The sequence below is a fragment of the Oryzias latipes genome, chromosome 22 (assembly GCF_002234675.1).
Source record: "Oryzias latipes chromosome 22, ASM223467v1".
NCBI lineage: Eukaryota > Metazoa > Chordata > Actinopteri > Beloniformes > Adrianichthyidae > Oryzias > Oryzias latipes.
This window is the reverse complement of record NC_019880.2, coordinates 25,544,683-25,567,953: the sequence shown is the minus strand read 5'-3', so window position 1 is coordinate 25,567,953 and position 23,271 is coordinate 25,544,683. Positions and strand designations below refer to the sequence as shown.

Here is a 23,271-nt window from a genome sequence, read left to right as displayed (position 1 = left end):
TCTTTTTATAAGCCGTCCATCAGTAAACGTCACAAGAACATGTTACACACATTTTTCAGAGTGGGTCTTTCTAATCCGGTTGGTTTAAAGAACAGCGGGATAAATGACAATCCTGTCATTTTATGTGAAGTGTTGTTTTATTTTAGCTAAATTAATAGTGAACATAACTTTGTCTTTATTCTAAGAAAGCAGTTAGACCCCATCTAGAACCATGATCCCGATCTGCTGGATGACAGATAAAACAGACATCTGAAGAATGGTTTATTCACATCATTGTACTCAACAGCAGAGGACACTTATTTAGAGCGAATTACAGCTTCATTTGAACAATAATTAATCAAATTTATACTCTGTTTATTGAATATTGATTAATTAATAATTCTTTGAAGTTTAACACTCAAAAGAGGAGGATTTCGTTAAGCGAGCCCTGGAGATGGTCAACAGTTTTTTTGCTTTCTGTTGTCCTGTAGCGACCATTTCTGAGCAGGAACAACAAACACACTGTTTTTTATGTGGAGTTTGACTTAAGCCCCCTAAGGCTTTTAAAAACAACATTTTTTCAACAAAGTGAGCATGAACAGGCAGCAGATACTCCAGCCAATCTCCTCCAAAGGCCATTTGCGAACGTCAACTTCAGAAAAATGCCACAACAGACTCCTCAATGGAGTTATTTTGGCAGCAACTTCATCTTTTCATTTTTATTTTATTTTAACATAAAATCATTTTGCATAAAACCGCATAAATATGATTCAAGGCCAACTGAAACACTCCTGAGATCCCCAGCATTAAAAATGAACAACACTCCCACCAGAGAAAACTCAACAACGCCACCTGGTGGTGACAGCAAACTCAAGACGGTTTTTTTTCATCCATCTCTTGAAGAAATAACATTAAACGTTAAGGTTTAAACTCTTAAACCAACAAAACCCAGAGGCACATCTTGAGCATTAAGGCACGATTATAAGACTGTAATAACATAAGTGCAGCTCGTTTGAGGCTACGTTCATGCAGCTGTGACGGCTGAATGCCCGTCTACAAAGCAGAATACCCAGCATGCCAGTCTTCACTGATGGCCCCCTGTGTGGCCTCCCTGTCCCAGTCGGCTAGTAAATTTGTCTTTGTCAATGTTCTTGTGCTCAGGGACGTGCTTGAAGGTGCAGTCTGGCCTTGTGCAGCCCGTTGTCCTCCAGAAGAAGCACTCCTTCTTTTGCAGACTGCAGAAAAAAAGACAAATGTCAATTTGTCTTGATTTTAGGGGGGGTAGGGGGGGTTAGCTTACCTTGAACCGGGTTTGCCACCGTTAGTGTTATAGGGATGCCGTACGGTCAGAGGAGCCCCCTCCACCACCATCCCCTGAACAAAAAGAGTCATGTTTGATACAATCCATGATGAGGACACCCCCCCCCCCCCCCGCACCCCCCCACAGTGGAAGGTCAGCAGGTACGTACATGAAGGCAGTGGATGGCTTGTTCACAGTCCTCTCTCCTGGTGTAATAAATAATGGCACACTGCTGCTCCAGCAGCATCTTGATGCTGTAGACGGTTCCAGCTCTGAGGGAAACAAACCACCACCACCACCATCATCATCATCATCATCATCAGCATCATTTTGGTTTGCTAATATGAACTTAAATGGAGTTGTTTTAAAGGTAAAAAGTAAAAAATATGTCCTCATTTCTAGGCATATCCTGATCTGTTTATGTAGTTTCAGACGCAATCAGAAAAAGATGTTGTATTTATTTATTCCTACTTTCATCAGTGCTATACATTTCAATAATATGATTCCATATAAATAATCTAGTAGAAGTCTGCACATCATGAACGGACAACGACACTTGATTGCCGTAAAGCTCAGCAGAATGCAGCACAAGTTTCAGCAGGAGACACACTAACTAGAAAGACCTTCATAGGTCTGGACGTCTGGGCTCAATAACTCTTTAAGTAACAGCAAGTGCCTCTATTGGTTAGGGTTAGACCTAGACCAAAGGCATTTAAAAGAAGGATATTTTAAAAATTATTTTTTAACGAGAATTAAAACAGAGAGGCGGCTGACAAGAGAACGTCTACAAAGGGAAACTGCAGGAAAAGTGATAGAAAAAAATCCATAATGTCTAAAATACAACTATCGATATCAGCTAGTCATGAATACTTTTTATATTCATGATACAACAATGATTTTTGGAAAGACCACTGACAGAAAGTATTGGTATCCTCTGGTTAACCAAAGAAAAACTCACCATGGTCACAGAAATAAGTTGAATCTGAGAAAAGTAATAATACATAAAAATTCAATGAAATGTAACCAATGAAGGTCAGACATGGATTTTCAACCATGCTTTAATAAAATTATTTACTAAAAATAAATTAGGAAACAGGCCTGGACCAAAATGATGATACCCCTAGAAAAGACTAAAGACAAAAGGGTTGTCCATCCAAGCTGTGTCCACTAATTAGAATGACAGACGTCTGTAGTCTTGTTATCAGTCAGTGGGCTTATAAAAGGCTACAGGTAACCACTGTGCCTTTTGGTGTGTACCACACTCAACATGCACCAGAGGAAGCAAAGGAAAATCTAGACAAGCGTGTTAAAGGAAAAGGCTATAAGATCGTCTCCAAGCTGTATGATGTTCCTGTCACTACAGTTGCACACATTCTTCAGAAAATCTAAGATCCATGGGACTGTAGCCAACCTCCCTGGTCGAGGCCGCAAGAGGAGAATTGATGTTAAATCAAAGAGAGGGGTAATACAAATGGTAACAAAGGAGCCCAGAAACCCCTCTACAGAGATTAAAGGGGAACTTCAAGCTCAAGGAACATCAGTGTCAGATGGCACCATCCGTCCTTGTTTGAGACAAAGTGGACTTAATGGGAGACAGCATTGTTGAAAATAAATTATAAAAGAGCCAGACTGGAATTAGCCAAACTACATGTTGACAAGCCATAAAGCTTCTGGTAGAACGTCATATGGACAGATGAGACAAAATGGGAGTTCTTGGAAAAACACAGGCGGAAAAATGAATCTTATCAAGAAAAGAACACTGTCCCTACTGCTCTGTTATGTTCTACGGGGCTCTAGACAGAAATGAGGTCAGTCGCAGGTCATGGGTGTTACAGCAGAACAATGACCCAAAACACACAGCTAAAACCCCCATAAGTGGCTCAGAGGGAAACACTGGACTTTTCTAAAGTGGCTTTCTATGACCTAAATGCTACTGAGCCTCTTTGGGAGGAGTTGAACCATGGCGTCTGGAAAAGGCATCCTTCAAACCTGAGACAGCTGGAGCAGTTTGCTCATGAGGAGTGGGCCACAATACCTGTGGACAGGTGCAGAAGGCTCATTGACAAATACACAAACCATTTGACTGCAGGAATTGCCTCAAAAGGTTGTGCAACAAAATATATGGTTAAGTTTACCATTATTTTTGTCCAGGCCTGTTTCATGATTTTAATTTTTTGTTAAAAACAAAGTCTGACCTTCATTGTTCCAATTTCATAAATCTTTTTATCTTTTATTAATTTTGTAAGATTCAAGTTATTTCTGTGAATATTGTGAGCTTTTCTTTCATTTACAGAGGAATACCAGTAATTGTGTCCACATGTGAACATGTCAATGTCACAGATGCATGTGAGAAGAAGACTGTTCAGCCGTTTTTAAAATAAACCTAACCAGTAAGCCGGTGGTCACTTTTTCCTGTTTGATAACACAAGATCCATTCTAATTTCTGCCACGGCACCGGCGCTCATCATCATCTGTCAAAGGAGACGTCTGCGTTTTTATTCAGGCATTGGAGCGGGGATGTGGGAGCAGTGAAGTCATTTTGGTGAAATCATGGTTGGTGATTTTACACGGCAGCAGTGGATCTGACAATTCCACGGGACATGCAGCTTTATATGAGCCGTGGGACGTCTAGTGGCGCCCGCTGTGCAGTGCCCAAGGCAACCAAGAAGCGCATTCAATTCGAAAAAAGGGTTTCCATTGCAGTTTTTCTAATAATGTCCGATACCCCCAGAAACTACCTCCTCCAAGGGCAAAAACTTATTTTTCTTTATTATCCAACGTTCTATAGTTTATGGAAATGCAGCTAAAGGAGAAAGGATAATATAAGGTAATGAAACAAAACTAGGGGAACATCTGGATCTGTTTATTCAATGCATTAAATGAAGGATGGAATTTGGACTCAGCAGATTCTTAAAATCCAATGACTCTGGGCCAATAAAATCTGACCCAGACATCCCTACTTATATCATTCAGGTCAAATCTGCAGAGTAGTGTATATGATGTTGTGTTTGTTCTATGATCCTCAGACTCTTAATTAAACATCATAAGTCCTTTTCCACGTTGTTTATCGTTACCAAATACTTCACACACAAAGTTTCAGACGATGTGTTTGGGAGCTTTAAAGACTAAATTCCCCTTCACAGGTTATTGATGTATTTCAGGATCACATGTTTCTTCAAGTCCTTTCTTTTCAAAGCAGGTGGGGCTTCTTTACCTGCTGAAGAGTTCGTGGAGTTTCACGTAGGTCATGGAGGGGGCCAACGTTCCCACCCACACGGAGAAAAGGCTCCTTTGAAAAGAAGATGAAACGCAAGTAAAGAGAAACTGCTGACAGTCTTTTTTTTTAAAGACTGAAGAATGACGCACTCTTTGGTAAGACTCCTGCTGGAGGGGGGCGGGGACTTTGATTTGGGTCTGGTTTGGTCCGAAGCCTCAGACACTTGGCTCTGTGAAGACCGTGGAGAGCGTCCCTGCAGGACGACCCACTCGCCCTCATCGTCATCTTCCTCCTGCTGTGCCTCGCACCCGGCCGAAAGCACTGAAGAGGGAAGAAAAGGTGAACCAAAGCAGACGCCACAAAGGCCATCGGCGCTTCGCCGTGTTTACCTGCATGACCCGGACCGCCCTCCGCAGCGAACAGAGCCTCCACGGCCTCCTCCAGCGAGGGGTGAGCCCTCAGGGCCTCAGAGCTCTTTACCCAGGAGAACCCCATCTCCTGAGATGCAGTAAAGACGTTTGGCATTAACCCTCTAGAACTGACGCACAGCTATGAGGTCAGTGTAATACAACTACGCTGAAAATGAACTGAAACTGGTTTTAATACTCAAGGATTGAGATTTCATTGAGTGAAGGTTTGTAGTTTCTGGACAAAAAACTTCTTTTTAAATCAAAGAAATGAGGCGGAACATAAATGTAACTCCAGCTGACTTTTCAGATGGAGGAGGAGGAGGAGAAGGAGAAGTGGGGGCCGGATGGTGAAGAGGAGGGGGGGGGGGGGGGGTCATGTAACACAAAGACCAGCACGGGCACCAGTGATGAAGAGGTTGATCCTCGCTTTCTATAGGATGATGACCATCAGGATTTTTCAAGCTCAACGAGCACCAGCGGCGTCTAAAAGCTTCAGACACGGCGGGACACGCCAAACTCCCAGCTCGCCACCGTTGTGGGAGGCGAGCTTTTAACCCTGGACTACAGAAAAGGAGCGAATGTGTTCAACTGAACGGAAATTATTGATGTGGCACAAAGAAATCAGTGAATTAATTTCTTGTATTTTCATTTAAAAACATGTAAATTAGTTTGTTAAAAACATTTGTTCTTGTTTTTTTGAAGACAGACTTAAAACTTCTATTCTATTGCCGCTTTTCACAGCAAAATCAAACACTTTTATTCCCGCCAGACTTCTCCATTTTGTATGATTGTATGTCTAGTGTGTGAATAGAACATGTAAAATGACAAAATAAAGTTTGTGCCACATAGGAGAGATGGTGCTGATTGAAATAACAACACATAAGCAAATCTGAGGTCAATTCAAAAACAGAGATTTAGGCCCCAGGTTCCAGAGGATTAAAGGCCCACTCCATTGATAATGGGGTTTCTGATGGAATTTTCTCAGGATGGAAGACTTGTATAAAGAAAATTATGTTTAAAATTGAACTTCTGAGTATTTCTTTACTCAAATCGTTGTGAATTGGAAGATGTTGTTTGAAAAAGACAGATCCACGTGCTTCTTTGTTTTCCTCGTCTGAGCTGGCGTCTGAGTTAAAACTGTACGGCTGGATCGCTCCGATACTGCTAACAATTTTTGTTGCACGGCTAACGTTAGGATGGGGGTGTGAGGGGCTGTAAGCTAGCAGGAGTCTAAACAAAGGGATGATGGGGAATGAGCACAGGTTTACTCCATGCCACAACTCAGAGGGGAATTTCTGATGAACTCCTGCTGCTCTGCAGAAACTCTGTTCTAGAAAACGATGACGTTTTTTTTAATTTAGGCTAAAACAGCAGCATTATGATTAAAAGACCAGTGGGAACGCTTTCACAATAGATCAAAGATGATCGCAGTGGAGAGACATTGAGGCTGTGGGGGGGGGTAGGGACCCGCTCCTACCATGAGGTGCAGGGTCTGCGCCTTCTTCAGCTCCTGCACAGCATCAGCACTCGTACTGTCCAGCTTCAGAACCTCCTTGTAGACCAGCGAGGCTTCGTAGTACCTCTGATAAAGAGACCATGCAAAAAAACAGAATATGGGTAAATATTTCATCAAAATGAGACCGGGATGCTTTAGGCCAGTGTTTTTCAACCTTTTTTGAGCCAAGGCACACTTTCTCCTTAACAAAAACCCCGCGGCACACCAGCGTCCAAAAATGTAAAAAGGAGAAACTCATAGTCTGTATTGATCTACAGTCCCTCCATGATCTCACATGCATTTTTGTGATAATTGTGGCAGAAAACGCTGGAAGTTGCAGCTGTTTTTTCTAAAAGATGTAATAAAAGTTAAGTAAGACTGATTACTTATGATTAAGCCTCCAAGAATGATTGGTGGATTGGTTTCCAAAAACAGAGCTGAAGCTACAGCTAAATCGTGGTACCGTCATACTTATCAAAGTGTCTTTAATAGAATCATATACAGTGATCCCTCGCTATAACGCGGTTTACTTTTCACGGTTTTGCTACTTCACGGATTTGCATGGTGCATTGTCTTCTGCATTCTGATTGGCTAAAAAGTCCCTCCGATTCTTCTCCACCTGTGCGTCAATAACGCTGCAGTTTAATATGTACACGTACGTAAAACACCCAAATTTACAACACGTACGTGCAAATCATCTTGCAATTTGGAGTTTCTCTAAAACCCATAGAAAAAGAGCGACAACAACTGCCTATCTCTATGTTCTTCTCCCGAACAAACACAGCTGCACCGCGGGCTTCAACAGAAGAAAACACTGCAGAGCGGAGTCAGGATGCAGCAGCTCAGTCTGAAGAGCAGTGAAATACACCTGAGTCACTATTTGTCCAACTGTACTATGTATTTAATTCATAATCATTTTAAATTTTCTCCCGTTTAATCCAATTACTCGGGTCGCGGTGGGCGGGGCTAATCTCCGCAATTTAAAGCCTTCTGTTCACATGAATGATTAAAATTATTATTTGACAGTACAGAAGTTATTTGTTGAAAAAAACTTTTCTAAAGTACTTTTATTTGTGAAACAAATGCTTGAGCCTGTAAAATGGTTTGTTCTTTCTTTTCTATGTATAATATAGTATTCAACTGTATAATAATGGTTAAAAAATAAAGGTTTCTACTTCACGGATTTTGCCTATCACAGGTTCTTTTTGGAACGTAACCCCCGCTAAAAACAAGGGTTTACTGTAAACTCAAAGAAAAAAGTATTTATGATCTTTCATATTCCTAACTGCTCAGTGTTTTATCAGGGTTTGTTTGGATGAACACAGAGCTGATATACTGGAGATGGGAAATGTTTTTACATCAGTTAATGAGGACTATTTCCCGCGGCACACGCGGCAGGCCACCGGTTGAAAGTACTGCTTAAAACTTCAGCACACTGGGACAAAATGCAAATTGAAATTCATGGGGTGTGGGGTGAGTGTGTGTGTGTGTGGGGGGGGGGGGGGGGGGGGGGGGGGGGTTGTTGAGCACCTTCAGGCCGCAGAGAGCTTTTCCTTTCCGGAACAGACCCTTGATCCAGTTTGGTTCCAGAGAGAGCGCCAGCTCAGCATCCCGAAGGGCGTTTCCATATTGCTGCAGCCGCTCGAAGCACAGGGAGCGATTTCCAAACAACCTGAAACGACCCCCCCACACACACACACCCGAATGTTAATGACTGCTGTCTGCAGCGGCTCCCCCCACAAGAAGAGTGCACCCACTCTCACTTGAACTCCATGGGGTTGTATCGAATGGCATCAGTGAAACATTTGACAGCCAGCTCAAACTGTCCTGAAGCCGCCAAGCGGTTCCCCGCATCTGCAGGGGGGGGGGGGGGGGTCAGTTCTCCAGCAATGACCGTGAGACACAATCTGTGTGTGTGAACGTGACTCACTGGCAAGATCTACGCTCCTTTTTGCAAACTCCTCTGCTGGACGATCTACAGCGGTCTGTGGGGATTGAACCATGACAGATGACTGCTTCAAAATAAAAGCCTTCAGAAGAGTAGAACACACGGAACCGAAGAACCATCTCTGCCCACATTCATTTATTCAAGTGCAGACAGCCTCTCCTTCCTGCCTTCATTTGTCCTCTCTTTAACCTGGAGAACTCATGGGATCCAAATTGGCCTCCGATTTTTTCTATATTTTAGATTTATGAAATACAATTTCTTTTAAGGGTTTTAGTTTACTTTTCATTAATTATCGGATAGAACTGTATGGATTCGGGAATCCATACAGTTCCCCCCCCCCCTCCTTACCTGTGCAGTGGAGTCCTGCTCCTTCTTTCCTCCTGTGTCTTTGTTCTGTGGGGCATGACGAGCCTTTTCTTCTTCTTCGGTTGCTTTTTCATCACGCGTCTCGTCAAAAGAAGATTCAGCAAAAAGGGTCCACAAGTCCTCCACATCTAGGTACTGGGGGGTGGGGGGTTGATGAAAGGATGGTGGTTAACATGCTGTGACATCATTCTGTTACACATAGTGAACACACCAGACGCTGTGTTTGACGTGTATGTCTGAACGGAATGAAACGCTGTGACATAATCACATCTTTACAGCAACACTGTGATGGCCATTACAGTGTTGATTACAGCGTTTTCCAGAGCCTTTCATCAGGCCAGCATTTAGCCAGCCCCACTATGGGATGCAGGTATAATATCAGGGGGGGTCCAGGTGTGCTGAGAGTTTGGGGTGTCATGTCCCCTTAAAATGCTCAGAAAACCATGCTTTCGTGGTTCATGCGATCACCTTTTCCTTTGATCTGTTTGATGTCTATAAAGTTTTATGTTGAATTTGTTTCCTAACACGACCCTCCACATCATTTAGTTTGTGGGTTTTCTTTGTTTGCTTATTTGTTTTTTTTTTCTGTGGGCTATTTTTGATGTTTTTTCTGTCTTTTGTTTCATTTTTATGTTTATTTACAGCCAGCTGAACAAAACAAAACGATATGACAAATATATTAGCAGAGTGGGCGTGGCTAACAATAAACTTCAGTTCAAGAAAATCCAAAGGTTTACTTTTGTTTTATTTTTTTAATAATGACATTGATCTGTTCTTAACCTCCGGGCAACCAAAACATAAATTGGTTGCTATGGAGCTAAAACCATCAGAAAAGGGAAAAAGAAGGCAATTTGACGGCTGCAGTAGAAGCGGAAAGCCGGTATTAGCCAGTGATGCTGGGTGTTGAGGGCGGACGCGGAAAGTGCATCCGGGCCATTTAAACGGCCCTTACGACTTTTCTCTAGAATTAAAAAACTGTAACAATCCTTTAAAACCAGCTCCCCGAGACCGAGGCTCGAAAGGCGAAGGGCGAGAACCAAACATGCGATCCTGCTGTCCCATAAGCCTGATCCGGAACCTGAACAGCTTTATTCTGACGCATGCGTGAGAACATGCTGCAGCAGAAAACATGCATGTTCCCCTGAAGAACACACCTGTTCATGGTTGTGCATAGCCTTTGGCCGTTCCTCCCCCGCTCTGCCTTTGTTTCTGGGAGGGGTCCCCTTTCCCCCAGGGGCTGATGGAGCGGCTGAACTCTGAAAGCCCAGATCCTGCAAGTCCTGAGAGAAATAAGCATGTCAGACTGATCAGTGCAGGTTGGTCACCTTGATAATGTGTCATCGCCGGGCTCGGAAACGTGCATTCAAGCAACCACTTTTATGAAAAAGTCTATGTAAATGCACGATCCGGGTTTCCACGTGCGTTCACATGTCATGCAAGTTTTTAAGTTTGGCTCTACATAAATAAATAATAATAAAAGTTACACCAGCTGAACTTTGACCAATCAGGGACTCTGATTTGGTAGTAGCGTATAGGCAGCGTCCTTTTCAATTCACAGAAGTGTCAACCGTTTGAAAAGTGATCATGAAGGAGACATTAATAATTGTTGTTTGCGGTCGGCCGGAATTCTACGACACCGAGTCTTTCATCTATCGGAATAGAGCAGTGAAATAAAAAACCCGGAGCGAGATTAACATCACTGCAACCTTTTGAGTAAGCCTCTTCCAACTGGAGGTACATGCGCTGGTATCGGATAGCAACAGCAACAGTGTGAACACCATCTGCGAAAAGCGCGTTCAAGAATGCTCGTTTAGCGCGTTCTTAAACCTTCTTCACATGCCCAGTGTGTACGTAGCATGACTGAGCAACCAGGTAACCCTTGTGCTATCCTATGGGGTCCAGATGACCCCACCCTTCCATTGACGTGTTCTCCCTACCATGACAAAGGTGGATAAAGGTGGAAAGATTTCACGTAATCCATGGACACCAGTGAAGATCACAAATCATTGAAGAAAAAAGGTTCAGAGCTCTGTCTAGTGGGTCTAGATCAGTGTTTTTCAACCTTTTTTGAGCCATGGCACACTTTAACCTTGACAAAAATCCCGCGGCACACCAGCATCCCAAAAAAAAAAAAAAAAAAGCAGAAACTCAGTCTGTATTGATCTACAGTCCCTCCATGATCTCACATGCATTTTTGTGATAATTGTGGCAGAAAAAGCTGGAAGTTGCAGCTGTTTTTTCTAAAAGATGTAATAAAAGTTAGTTAGAAGATTTAAAAACTGTTTGATGTGTGTTCGTTGTGGTTTCAAGACGTTAAGAGGAAAAACTCATTGTGCGCTGAGACGCTGTCACTTTAATCCAATGCATCATGGGAGATGTAGTGCAAACAGCCGCAGAACGCAGAAAGACTCGTTTCTCTGAGCTTCATTGTTTTGTTCACTTGTTCCACGGTCTGACACCGGATTCTGTGGAAAGCTACACCGCTAAAGACGAGCTTTAGCTGGTATTTTTGTTGGAACTGAGAGACTTTATCAGCAGAATCAGAACAAGGAAGTGAAGACGTTAACCACTTCTGATTGGTCAGACTGATGACATGTGATTAAGCCTTCAAGAATGATTGGTGGAGACAGTTAAAGTGGCGGGACTTTTCCTTATACAGCCGACGCTACAGCTAAATCGGGGTACCGTCATTCTTATCAAAATGTCTTTAATAGAATCAAATAAACACAAAGAAAAAAGTATTTTCTGATCTTTCATATTCCAAACTACTCATTGTTTTATCAGGGCCTGTTTGGATGAACACAGAGCTGATATCCTGGAGATGGGAAATGTTTTTAGATCAGTTAGTGAGGACTATTTCTCACGGCACACTGGACCATCTCCCACGGCACACTAGTGTGCCGCAGCACACTGGTTGAAAAACACTGATCTAGATGACCCAACTCCTAATGTTAGAGTGTCTAGGACAGCACAAGGGTTAGAGCAGCACCGGGAGGCTGCAGGAAGCTGGTCACAGCGTGAGAAAGGTTTGCTGAAAGGGCCACAGGCATGGACATGGAGGGAGGAACTCCTGAAATAATCAAAAACTGATGCAGCCTGAAGACTTGAAGAACTTCCTTAATCTCAGTAGGTTTATGAACATTTTCCTGTAGGCCCTTCAGCTTTTCAGCAGACCACAGCTGTTTTTAGACAGAAAGATGGCAGTGGACTGATGTTCATCCCGTGCGTGCATCCTTGCACATGCTCAGTGGGAGCCAGTGCACACACCTTCCTAATGACTGGAGTGCTGCCGTAAAGGGCACCGTGCCACAGCATCACAAGTGTGCAGCCTCCATTATCCTCACGAGTGTTTGACGATACATGCACCACAATGGTATATTCCACTTTCATGAGGTGGACGCAGGAGCCGTAAGGACCCTGAAAGATACACCTGCTCTCCTCTTAAGATGCAGCCACTCCTCTACAGACCCAGACAACCAAAAATCCGCAGCACCCCGTTACCAAGGCAGGTCCCTGAACCTTTACCATCGGAGTAGTTCTCTTGACTACCATAACTCTTTAACCGTTTCCACATTTAACGTAATTCAAGCAGATTCTGAGACAGAGAAAAGCAGCTTTGCACCGATATGCAACGCTGCACAACAGTGATTATGCAATCAACATTAATCAGCGGATTTAATGCAGAGAAAAGCGATCCAAGCGACACCGTAGGTCAAAGAGCGTCTGTTATTTAGGCGTCGCAGACATCATCTCTAGCGGAGCGTCATCAGAACGATCAAACTAAGAGTTTCTTCAAGTTGAAATGAAATAAACATTTTGCACACTGCAGAACGGACAGACCTTCAACAGATGGTTTCCGTTCTTCTTCGCTCTCACATCATCTTCTTTGCCAGCTTCATCACTTCCTGCTGCCTCAGCAGTCCTCTGAGAGTTTTCATCAAGGTTAAAAGGTGACTCTGGACTTTCTGAGTCTTCGTCATTGTCATGATTTTCCACCTGAAAGGGCAAAAATGGATAGTGAGCGTCACGACGGCTGAAATGCTTTTGAAACTAGCTCAAATAATTCACATCAACTCACAAGTGAAGTGTCTCTGAGTGCGTTTTCTTTTTCCAGACGTTTCTTTGCTTTTTTCCGCTGCAACAAATGAAAACACTCATGTCACGGGCATCCGTCGATGCAGCCATTTTCAAAGCTGCCGTGGAGATGCCCACCATTTTTTTCCGCTTATTCTTCTCAGCTCGGTCCCTGCGGCGAGCGTCCTCCTCCCTCTCCTCTTTGGTAAATGCAGCCTCCTCCTGCACAGAAGAGTTTGGAGCAAAAACAACGTGAAATGATGAACACCAAGCAGCGAGTGGCGTTGTGTGGCCCGCTACCCTCCATCGCCCTCGGTCTGAGCGCTGCTACACGCCCCTCACCCTCCTCGTCTGCCCATGCCACCCTGGTGATGGATGTATGTGACAAATTAAAAAATAATCATCAAAATGCTCTCTTCTGTTGTTTTTATACCTATAGCAACTAATGTATGTTTTTGTCGCCTGGACCAGTGACGTGCAGTCAGGAGAGGCAGGTGAGGCACAGCCTCACCTGTCATTATGGGAAGAAAAGAGAACAAATAAATTCAATTATTATATTTAATCAGTAAGTTGTGCTTTGCGGTCATTTTCCATTTAAATGTACCATTTTTGGGTGTTTTTTCTTTTCAAAATCGCTGAATTTCCGCATTTGCCGTTCAGATACTAAGTGACGTGCGATGAGGCACCAGCCCGCTGAGCCTCACCTTGGATTGCGCAATACCTATGCAGTCAGACGGTACTGCTGTCTCTCTGTATGTCGGTTCAATCACTTGTACTATATGAGCTGAGTTTAAATAATTTAGCAGATGTATATGATGCACAGTGCTTGTTTTTATAAATAACTGTATGTGAGGGACGTGTTTCTTGTGCTGAGCGCTAAACGACGGCGAAAAAGCCGCTGGGTGAGGCCAGCAGTTCTCGTGCCTCATGTTGCAGTTCTCGTGCCTCATGTTAGGGGGCGCCGGTGAGCCCTGAGATTATGACGCTAAAAAATACTAGAAGAAGTGATAGGAAGCGGCAACTCATTTTCTTCAGAAGGAGCGGCGTATGGACTTTATTTACAACTAAAGGTAAGACGATAATAACGTTTGTGCTTTTTTCTATGCTGCAGTTTGTATATGAAAAAAAACATGTTGAAATTATATTTTAAACAAAACTTTAACTGTTGTCAATCAAATGGTGAATAAGCTACTCAGTTATTTATACTCATGGTTCATATGTTTGTAAATCTGACTGATGACGTCAGTGCCTCACCAGCCATTAACCTCACCGCACGTCACTGGCCTGGACGTAACGAACAGGTCGATTTGATTTTTTAAATCGGCAAAAGTAAATTTTTGGATTTCCTTAGCATGGAAAGGTTTTGTTAACCACACCCACATCCCTAATGTGTTCACATTGTACGTTATATTTTTTTGTACAGCTTGAGCCAGGGATTCATGATTCATTTTCACAGTATTCTGGTACAATTGGTGCGAAACACAAGGAAACGCCACCCTTGTGAGCTAACCACGCTAATGTCTTTAAAAATCTACAAACTTTAAAACGTAACATTGTTTCCCCAAGTTAGGAGGCATAAATGAGGAGGCAAACCATCGAAATCCCTCTGAGGAGTTTAAGGGTGTATTCAGACTGAACACATTTGTGAGCCAGAGTTTATTTCCCCGCCAATCTATACGTCATAAACACTTAGCGTGCCTTCTTAGCCGTCTTCTCAGTCACTGCCTTGCAGGATGCCTCCACCGGACCAAAGTAAAAAGTGTCCACGAAATATGAAGTTTGAATAAGTAAACTATCCAGACAAGGACCCTAAATGTGTAGATGGTATTTAATGAGTTTTTTATTTTTATTCAAGATGACAGGCTCATTCCGAGGCCAAAGGTCAACAGTATTTCAGTGATTGTAGACTTAACCTTGTGGAGTGTGTGGCCAAATTTCCCAAGATCACTTCAACAAAAGTTTTGGTTTCCCAAATTGTGGAAAAATTGTGCTTTTTGAAATAAATAAATCTGTTCTCTAAACATCCTCCGTGTCTTCAATGCAATGTAATGAGACACACACAGACAGAAATGTGAAGGTATCTGCTGTAAATCTATGACGTAAATTAATAACAGGATAAATGATCGGCTAGTCAGTTAGCATGTATCCTTATAGCCTTCGAATGTAAAGCAACTGACTGCTAAAGTTAATAAAAGACAAGTCCTGAATATTATTATTCCTGTTCGACCCTAAACTACAATATCAGCTGTCTGTCAATAGACCAGCCAGTTGCCCAAATGCCGGCATACATCAGAGAGCTCTGCGGCGGAGCTAGTAGTAGCCTAGCAGGAGCTATCAATGACAAAGCAGCCTAGTTATCATAAATCTTTTGATATTTTTCTTATATTCATTGAGACAGTAATAAAGTGATCATTTTTGTTTTTCATGTTCCTTTTATGAACGAATATGGGTCACAGAGACACGGAAGTTACCGCTGAAAGCGGCTTAGTTTTGCCGGCGTACAGAGAGCATATCTGCCTGAATGACTTATGACGTGAATAATTATTGTGTTCGAACGGATTAATTATTGCGTTCGAACGACATAATTATTGCGTTCGCACGAGTTAATCATTATCTTGTGGGAACGGAATAGTATTTCGTGCGAACGACATAATAACCTGTGGGAACAAGATATTAATCTGTGGGAACAAGATATATTTTTATATCTTAATGTCAGGACACGGGTTCCGTAAGATAGCGTCGACTAGTCCATTTTGTTTTCGTTAGTGGATTTTGAAACATTCTTTTTGAGGCTCGTAAGAGATTTTAGTCCAATTCAAGTTTTTGACAGGTGCGTCTGCTGTGAGGTCACCTTTTTTTTTGGAGGGGTTGTTCCCTTTGTCAAAAATCAATTTTCACTGAGTACTCGGGGCATTTACATCTTAGTGAGTTTTTGAACATGTGAAAAAAAAGTAGATTTGTAAAAACTGTTCGGACTGCTGTGCCTTATAAATAATCTTGTCCTTCAAATGTCATGTATAATTCTCATTTCAGTCTGAAAGTGCAAGTCTTCTGCTCCTACAACAGCATGCAGGGTTACATTCTTAGAAAACGAGGAGGTGTTTAAGGAAAGATGAAGCGAATGGAACCACCCAGCTCTGCCTGGAGAGACATTCCGGTCCCTCTTTCCCACGATAGGAACCGAGCATCTTACCTCGTCATTCAGCTGCCGGATTTGTGGGTGTGGCTCTAAAGAGTTAAAGAGATGGGAGTGCAGACCCTCGTCCTCCTCCTCTGAATAGACCAGGTCGTCCCCAAACGTCTCAAAAACATTTAAACCTGTGAGATTTTAAAACACAAAGTGAGGAAGAAGAAGATGGAAGAAGTCTGCAGAATAGTTTGAGTTGACAGTGTCTTACCGAAAAAAGAGGGAGCGAGCATGTGCATGAAGGTACCGCAGGTGGAGCGGCCGGTCAGGTAATCCACCATGGACTCCTAGAAGACAGGAGAAACCAACAGCTGCAAAACAAGCTGAGCTCATCCAGGACGAATACTGGATCGATGGTCCTGCATCAGGTCATAATCCTCGGTTCATTTAGGATTTTAAGCTCATTAATCCTCCCTGTGATTATCTCCAGACTGGCTTCTTAAAAAGGAAAACGTATAAAAAGAGCAAAATGAGCCAGTCTTTGAAATGAACTGATCCAAAAGATTCTGCTCCCTAAAAAGAGCTGCAAATCCCATCGCTAATAAAGATCTTTCTAGAGTCCAATGGCTTTAGAGAAACTGCACTACTCAGGATACGGTAAGTCAGGGTTGTTGTTGTTTAAATGGGTGCTTCTCCTACTTGGTCTGAATTTTAATTAAACACATAAAAGTTCCCTTTGATGTTACTAACAATGAGTGAGAAGAAAGACTATTTTTATTAGTTGAGTATTTGTTACCCCAAATATTAAGACAATACTAAAGATAGCCCCCCATAACAAAACACTGACCGTGTTAATAGCGAGTATTTTCACCATTTGCCTGACAGCAGCGTCTCCTGCTCCTCACTGACCTCATGATGTTCTGAGGCAATGCCTTCCACAGGTGCTACATGTAGTTCTCCCAGGTAACTTGGGGTCTAATCATCAAGTCTCTACTTCAGCTGGTCCCAGACATGCTCTATGGGGTTGAGGTCAGAGGTCATTGCTGACCGGAGCATCTAAGACACACCCACTTACTGGAGTCCGGCTGTGATCATTCTGGTGTGATGTGGTGGAGCATTATCTTCCATGAACAGAAAGTTGGGGGTGTTCTGGTGGAATTGGGGGGTGATGATGTCTTTGGGGTAACTATGTGCAGTGACAGGATCATTTACAATAACCAAATCCGTTTTGCTGACTGGTGATGCCTGTCCAGACTGTTGCCCCTACCCCACCAAAGCCAACCCTGGGGACCTTGGTGACCTCAGCATATGACCATCATTTCAGTGCAAGATGACCAAACGCCCATCAGTGAACATGACAGTAGACTATTGTTGCATTGTCCAGGTCACATGGTCTTGTGTCCACTTCAGTCATTGACTGAGGTGTCTTGGTGTCAGTGGAGCCACCTGTCATCAGGCGTTCAGGTCAAAGCGGTGGAGTCGGTTGTGGATGGTTTGTCTGGAAACCCTGGTACCCCTCACATCTGGTAAACGGGCCTGCAGCTGTGTGGCGTTTGCTAAACCATGTCTGAGGTCAGAGGTCCTTAGGTACTGGTCATGGTCTGTCACTGGTGGGGGTCCACTCCTGGGTCTGTCACAAACTCTGCTGGTAGTTTTGTGATGAAAGTCTGCTGATGACACTTTGAGACTCACCAAGTTCACCTGCATCATCTGACTGCCTACTACCAACCCCAAGGCGCTATGGTCAGGGGGCGCTGCGACGCCATGTGTTCAGAACTGTTTGAATGCTGAACTTGGATTGACTGACTGGTAAAAAATAGATTTTATCCTCAAAAATTGTTAAAATTGATAGCTTTTCTTTTCTTTTATTTATTTGTTTGAGCCCCATTACCTAAGAAATTGAACACTGAGGCACATAATGATGTGTCAGTCCAATACTGCGGCCACCTTATCCTGACAATCCGAGAAGTGACGACATATTTCACAATATCCATAACTCACAGTAGAAGTGCACGTAGACGATCATCAATGATTTATACGCTAACAAAACATGAACCAACTGCAGAGTCATCCGCACAAGTGACCCCACTAACTTATGCTGCAACAACTGGACAGCACAAACCCTATTACCCATAATGCATTCTGACAACCACAGAGTCTGCAGTGACCAGGGTGAAGTTAAGCACAGCTGGACAGGTTAGCTACAGGCGAGAACTGGAAAGACGTGTCACGCGGCGTAGGAAGTCTCTTACGTGCATGCGCATCAGTCTGGAGTCGTCACGGATTCTGGGAACCGAAGGGGAGACTGTGGGGACAGAGGAAGAAGAAGTTAACACACGAGCGACTGCGGTGAAGAAGGCCACGACAGAATAACTAGACACTTCAGCTCCAGCTTCACTTCTGGGGAAACGAAACTGACGCGAAAAGGCTGAAAACAGCGCGTGAATCCCACCTCTAAGGTCTCTCTTCTGGGACATGGCGCTCATCGGTGTCTTCACGCCTTTATAAAAACTAAACTTTACTGTTTTCTTGAGGAAAAGTCGAGGGGAGACAGCTGGAAAGCTTCCTCCTGTGTCGCTGCTCTTCTTCGCTGACTCTCAGCAGCGGTTTGTTGTCTTGTTGTTGCAACACTGCCCCCTGCTGGATCCCCAAAAAAACTCAACTGAAATTAGACAACAACTATAAAAATATGCTATTCTGATATTCTAACGATAGTAACTCTAACAACTTTAATATAATCCAAGAAAATAAATAAGATTTTGAGGAATGTAATATTATAAACATAATCAATGTTAGCTTGTAACAGCATTAAAAAATATTTTTTCCATTGAATGTTAAACTTTCCTTTCAAAAGTCACTCCAATGAAAACTGTGTTTTTAACATGTTCTTTCAGCATATTTATGATTATGATAGGCAGGTATAAAGAAAATTAAGCTTTAAATTGCATTTCTGAGCATTTCTTTGTACAAATTGTTGTGAATCAGGAGCAGAGGAAAAATTGACATTGGAGAAAGCTTGAAGCTGTGACTCATTCCAATCGGCAAGGCCACAAGCTCCCTGCTCTGCTCCATTCTGATGCATCCACTTGCAGACAAATGGATCCATGGTCGTCTTTGTTTTCCTCGTCCGAGCTGACATCGGCCACAAAACTGGACGGCTGCATAGCACCAGAATTGCTCGCCAAATTTTTTGCACCGTTAATGTTAGCTAAGCTAGAGGGAAGTGCAGCAAGAATAGTGAGCAATATTTAAGCTATCCAGCTGTACAGTTTTGAGTAAGATACCAGCTCAAACAAGGAAAAAGATATTGTCATTTCATAGTGTTTGAAACGAGACTGTGGGAACTATGCAAGGGAGAGGTTGTTTAGCAACAGCAGTTAGAACAGAAAGTGGGAATTTTGCTGAAAAAAATATTTTTCACTAACCAAAGCCATGGGAAAGTTGTATTTTTTTGTGTTAACCAATGGAGTTTGAGTATTCAGGGAACAGACCTGGGGCCTGTTGCACAAAAGTAGAATTAAGACATCCGGGATAAATGACTGAGCTGAGCTCAATGAATCCAAAACATGTGCGTCCAGGCTTAACTGGTGGCACAAAGACCAAGCCAGGATGAGCAGACACGGATTCATCAAGCCAGGTGAAACCAATCCTGGATAGGTGCGCGCTCACGGCTCACTCAAATAGACCCCGCCACAGATCACAGATTAACTGATTTACCATGGCAACTAGAGCCGCATACTTTTCCCCTTCGGAAGCACAAATCCTCATGGAAGCATACGAGGAGGTAAAAGATATAATTAAGAAGAAAGGCAACACCACCACAGTGATAATAGTTTACCTGTTTTGTTTTGTCCTTATTCAATAAAGGAACATAATGTTACATATTGTGTTTTGATATTCATATGGAATGTGTATTATTTTATATGACAGAGTACTAGGGCCCACTAAGGAAAAAAGGATAAAGTCATAAATTTATGAGGCTGGTTCTTTCTGCAGAAAAGCAAAATATTCTTTTTACATTTTTGATAGTTATGAAAATGTGATACTTCGTATTCTGGCACATCAGCATGTCTTCGTTTATGAAACCATACTGAAGTACAATTTCACGAAATGCCCCACATCTGTCATTTTAACAACTGTCCTCCTGATTGGGGATCAATTGAGCCAGGATCACCAAGATATCCTGGCTTAATCCTTTATCCTACTTTTGTGCAACGGGCCCCTGGTGCTTATAAGCTTGTGTTTACATAAGCACAGATAGACCTAATTCCGTTATTGGCGGTATGTCTGTCAGAGCTCTGGTTTTGACATTATCCATGTTAATGAACCACTTCATCTGATCATTGACTCTCTTGCTTTCTTCCTCATAATAACTAACCCGGGAGAGACGATGTAGGCTAGGGGGAATTTCCTCCCAACATTTGTTATTAGTTTGTCTTGGGTTACCGGGGCTGAGGAGCTTGCTGAGGAGGTGGCTGCAGGTTTGGTTGAGGATCTGCTCCTGGAGCTGCACTGTGTGGTCTGGCAAATACAAACAATCCCTGATAAATGGTCTTTAGCCAACATTTCTGGAGGAAGAACAACTGACTTTTTGTTCAAATGTGTTTTTGTTATGGTTCTGTTGTGCTGTGAAGTGTTTGTGTTCATTTTTATTTTTACTTTTTTATTCACTTACAGACAAAATCTTGTGTTGGGTCTAGGGCTGCACTATATGAGGAAAACATGCAAATGGTAAATGGCGTATACTTGTATAGCGCTTTTCTACCTACAAGGACAAAGCACTTCACAGTCACACACACACATTCACACACAGGTGGCGGCTCCGCTGCCAAACAGAGGTGCCCGCCTACCACCAGAGGCAAGGTGGGGTTCAGTGTCTTGCCCAAGGACACTTCGACTCATGGGCATGCAAGGCGGGAATCGAACCTGCAATATTACGGTCATGGGTCGACCGCTCCCTACCGCTTAAACATGGCCACCCTGTGATATTAGTGATCAATATTGCAATGACAATATAACTTATGATAAATGAACAAATAGCAATAATAACAAAAATATTTCCATTTCACTGCAAAAGTTTAATTTAAATAAGAGTAAAAATACCTTAAATTATTCTCCAAATGACCCTCGTCTAATTAGGAGGGCAACATCAAACATAAAGCTCCATCCGATTGGTCAACAATGTGAAGGGCTCCATCTGATTGGTCAAATGCATTAAGGGATTTATTCAATTCATTAAATAGTTCAAGTTGCCATAAGATTGTTTTAGCGCATTTAAGGTTTACCATGTATTGCGATTTTCGCCGACTTTTGCGATATGGATTATTGCACCACTTGAAATCGCGATAACGAAACATTTGCGATTAATTGTGCAGGCCTAGCTGGGTCTCATCTGTTGTTCACCTTTAGACATATCCCCTCAGGGGTTGCCACAGCAAATCAGCTTTCACTGATTCCCACAGCCGGTTTGGCACAGAGTTTTACACTGGATGCCCTTCCCGACACAACCCTGGGGACTGGTACTTGACTGAATAATATATAACTGGATGAATCGCGTATGACGTCACCCATAGAAAATTCCTTGCTTCCAGCTCCAACCAATTGAAGTCAATTCAGTCGCCATTTTTCAGCAATATGTCCTTCGCCATGTTGGAACCAGACGTCCTCAGTAAGCTGTGATTGGCCCGTCTAAATTTCTCTGGCAACCACTCTCTCCAATCAGGAGTAAGCATGTTAGAAGGCCACAGCCCTACCAATGAAAGCAGGTCAGGGAGAATCTGTCAATCAAATGCTTTGAACATTCGACGTGAGGCCATCGACTTTTATTGAGGCATCTGATTGGTCAGTTTGTAGCTTGAATAACTTGTGCTTTAGCAAAAACCTTGTGAAAAAATTTGAATTAGCGAGAAAATGCTGGTAAAAGGTGTCAGATCAAGAATGGTTATTCTGAAGAGGAGAATGACTAATAGCTGTTTGTTTCTCTATAGAAGTCTATGGGATTTGGGCTTGTTGGGACCAGCTGGTACTTCCTGTTTAGAACATGAGGGGAGAGGGGTTGGTTTATCCAGTCCATGTTTTATGACCCAACCCCCTTGTCAATACATAGGTAGGTAGTAGCATGGAGGGTCTTGCCCAAGGACTCACACTGCATGAAGCTTATTTCCCCCCTGCACAAACTCTGGTTTACGGGACTAATGGGTCTGATCTGTAGTCCTTGTTATATAAATTTTTGAATTCTCATAATGAATTCTCAGCTACTATACCCACTCTTTCAAAGAAATTAGAATATCAAGGAAAGTTTTCAGAATTACATTCATGAAATTAAACTTTAATTGAATATAGATTCAGGGCTCAATGTTTAATTGATTTCAAGTATTTATTTGTTTGATTTTTATATAAATTGAAGATTAGAGCTGATAAAAACCATGTAAACAAAGTTCTTTTAAATCAAAAACTTTGGAGAAATCTGCCCAAATTTGCAAGACGTGAATGTTTTAAACTGAATTTCATCAACTAATCATCCAGCCTGTGACGCTGCATTTGGCTGCTTATGCAGCTATTGGCAGAGAGGGAGGTTCCAATTATTATTAGTGTTTCCAATAACAAACATTTTGCTTACATGCTCAGCTTATTTCTTATTTTTCATTGTCTTTCCCCATCAGTTAGGGGGTGGGTAGGTGTTATAGGGGTGTTTTTACATTATTTATGTTGGTTTGTTGTAATGTAAAGCACTTTGTGTTATGCCTTCATAGGAAAAGTGCTATAAACAGAAAATAAAGTTTGATTTGATGCGTAAAAACCCTTTTTGATCTGTCAGGATCCCTCATTCTGTTGACCTGTGCTGTGCTTCAGACGTAGTCAGTGCATCTCTGCAGGCTCTGAAGGAGATGAGGGATGAGGAGAGTGAGACATTAGCCAGCATGCCTGCACCAGCTGCTAAAAGAAAGAGAGCAATGAGCTCAGTGCTGACAAGTAGTGCTGTTACGTCAACTGTGGGCTGTGCAGAAGACTCCTTAACTTCTTTGAGAAGGCTCTGGAGAGAGTTCTTCTCAACATTTTGGACATAGCCATTGTAGAGAATTTCCAAAAGCAATCTCAACCTCATGAAAGCAGTTAATTTTCTGCAACCTCAATCCTCTTCTTTTCTGGATGTTGCCATGTTAAGTCCTCTGCATAAAATGGCAGGAAGTGAGGTCTTGTTGCAAAAATAATGTTGGAAAAAGAATTCAAAAAGACCATTTCTGACGGTATTGTTGTGTCAGAAGTAAGAGCTCTGTCTCCCCCTCTGGTCACGAGCGGGAACCATCTCCAGAGTACTGATGCACTTCATATCTCAGCAACCCCAGCGTGCACTT

General features: G+C 42.6%; 1 protein-coding gene across 1 annotated transcript; it reads right to left on the bottom strand.

The window, feature by feature from the left end:
• Positions 1 to 244: 244 nt before the first annotated feature.
• Positions 245 to 18,537, bottom strand: LOC101167163. Its single transcript, XM_023951797.1, has 19 exons — positions 18,369 to 18,537; positions 18,169 to 18,221; positions 16,188 to 16,263; positions 15,983 to 16,107; positions 12,928 to 13,011; positions 12,794 to 12,850; positions 12,556 to 12,711; positions 9,870 to 9,995; positions 8,698 to 8,850; positions 8,332 to 8,386; positions 8,165 to 8,255; positions 7,932 to 8,073; positions 6,384 to 6,488; positions 4,886 to 4,994; positions 4,646 to 4,817; positions 4,494 to 4,568; positions 1,449 to 1,551; positions 1,280 to 1,353; positions 245 to 1,214 (listed from the first exon to the last, which is right to left on the bottom strand). The coding sequence occupies exons 1-19, from the start codon at positions 18,400 to 18,402 to the stop codon at positions 1,064 to 1,066; spliced, it is 1,941 nt and encodes a 646-aa protein (XP_023807565.1). The 5' UTR covers positions 18,403 to 18,537; the 3' UTR covers positions 245 to 1,063.
• Between the last annotated feature and the right edge of the window lie 4,734 nt (positions 18,538 to 23,271).

What these genes read in the sequence shown, in the direction of transcription:
- LOC101167163 (XM_023951797.1), bottom strand. Translation starts at nt 18,402, where the DNA reads ATGAGCGCCATGTCCCAGAAGAGAGACCTTAGAG. An exon ending in CCAGACTGATGCGCATGCAC is followed by an intron (nt 16,264 to 18,168) that starts GTAAGAGACTTC and finishes CCTGTCTTCTAG; the next exon opens with GAGTCCATGGTGGATTACCT. An exon ending in GGGCGGTCCGGGTCATGCAG is followed by an intron (nt 4,818 to 4,885) that starts GTAAACACGGCG and finishes TTCCCTCTTCAG; the next exon opens with TGCTTTCGGCCGGGTGCGAG.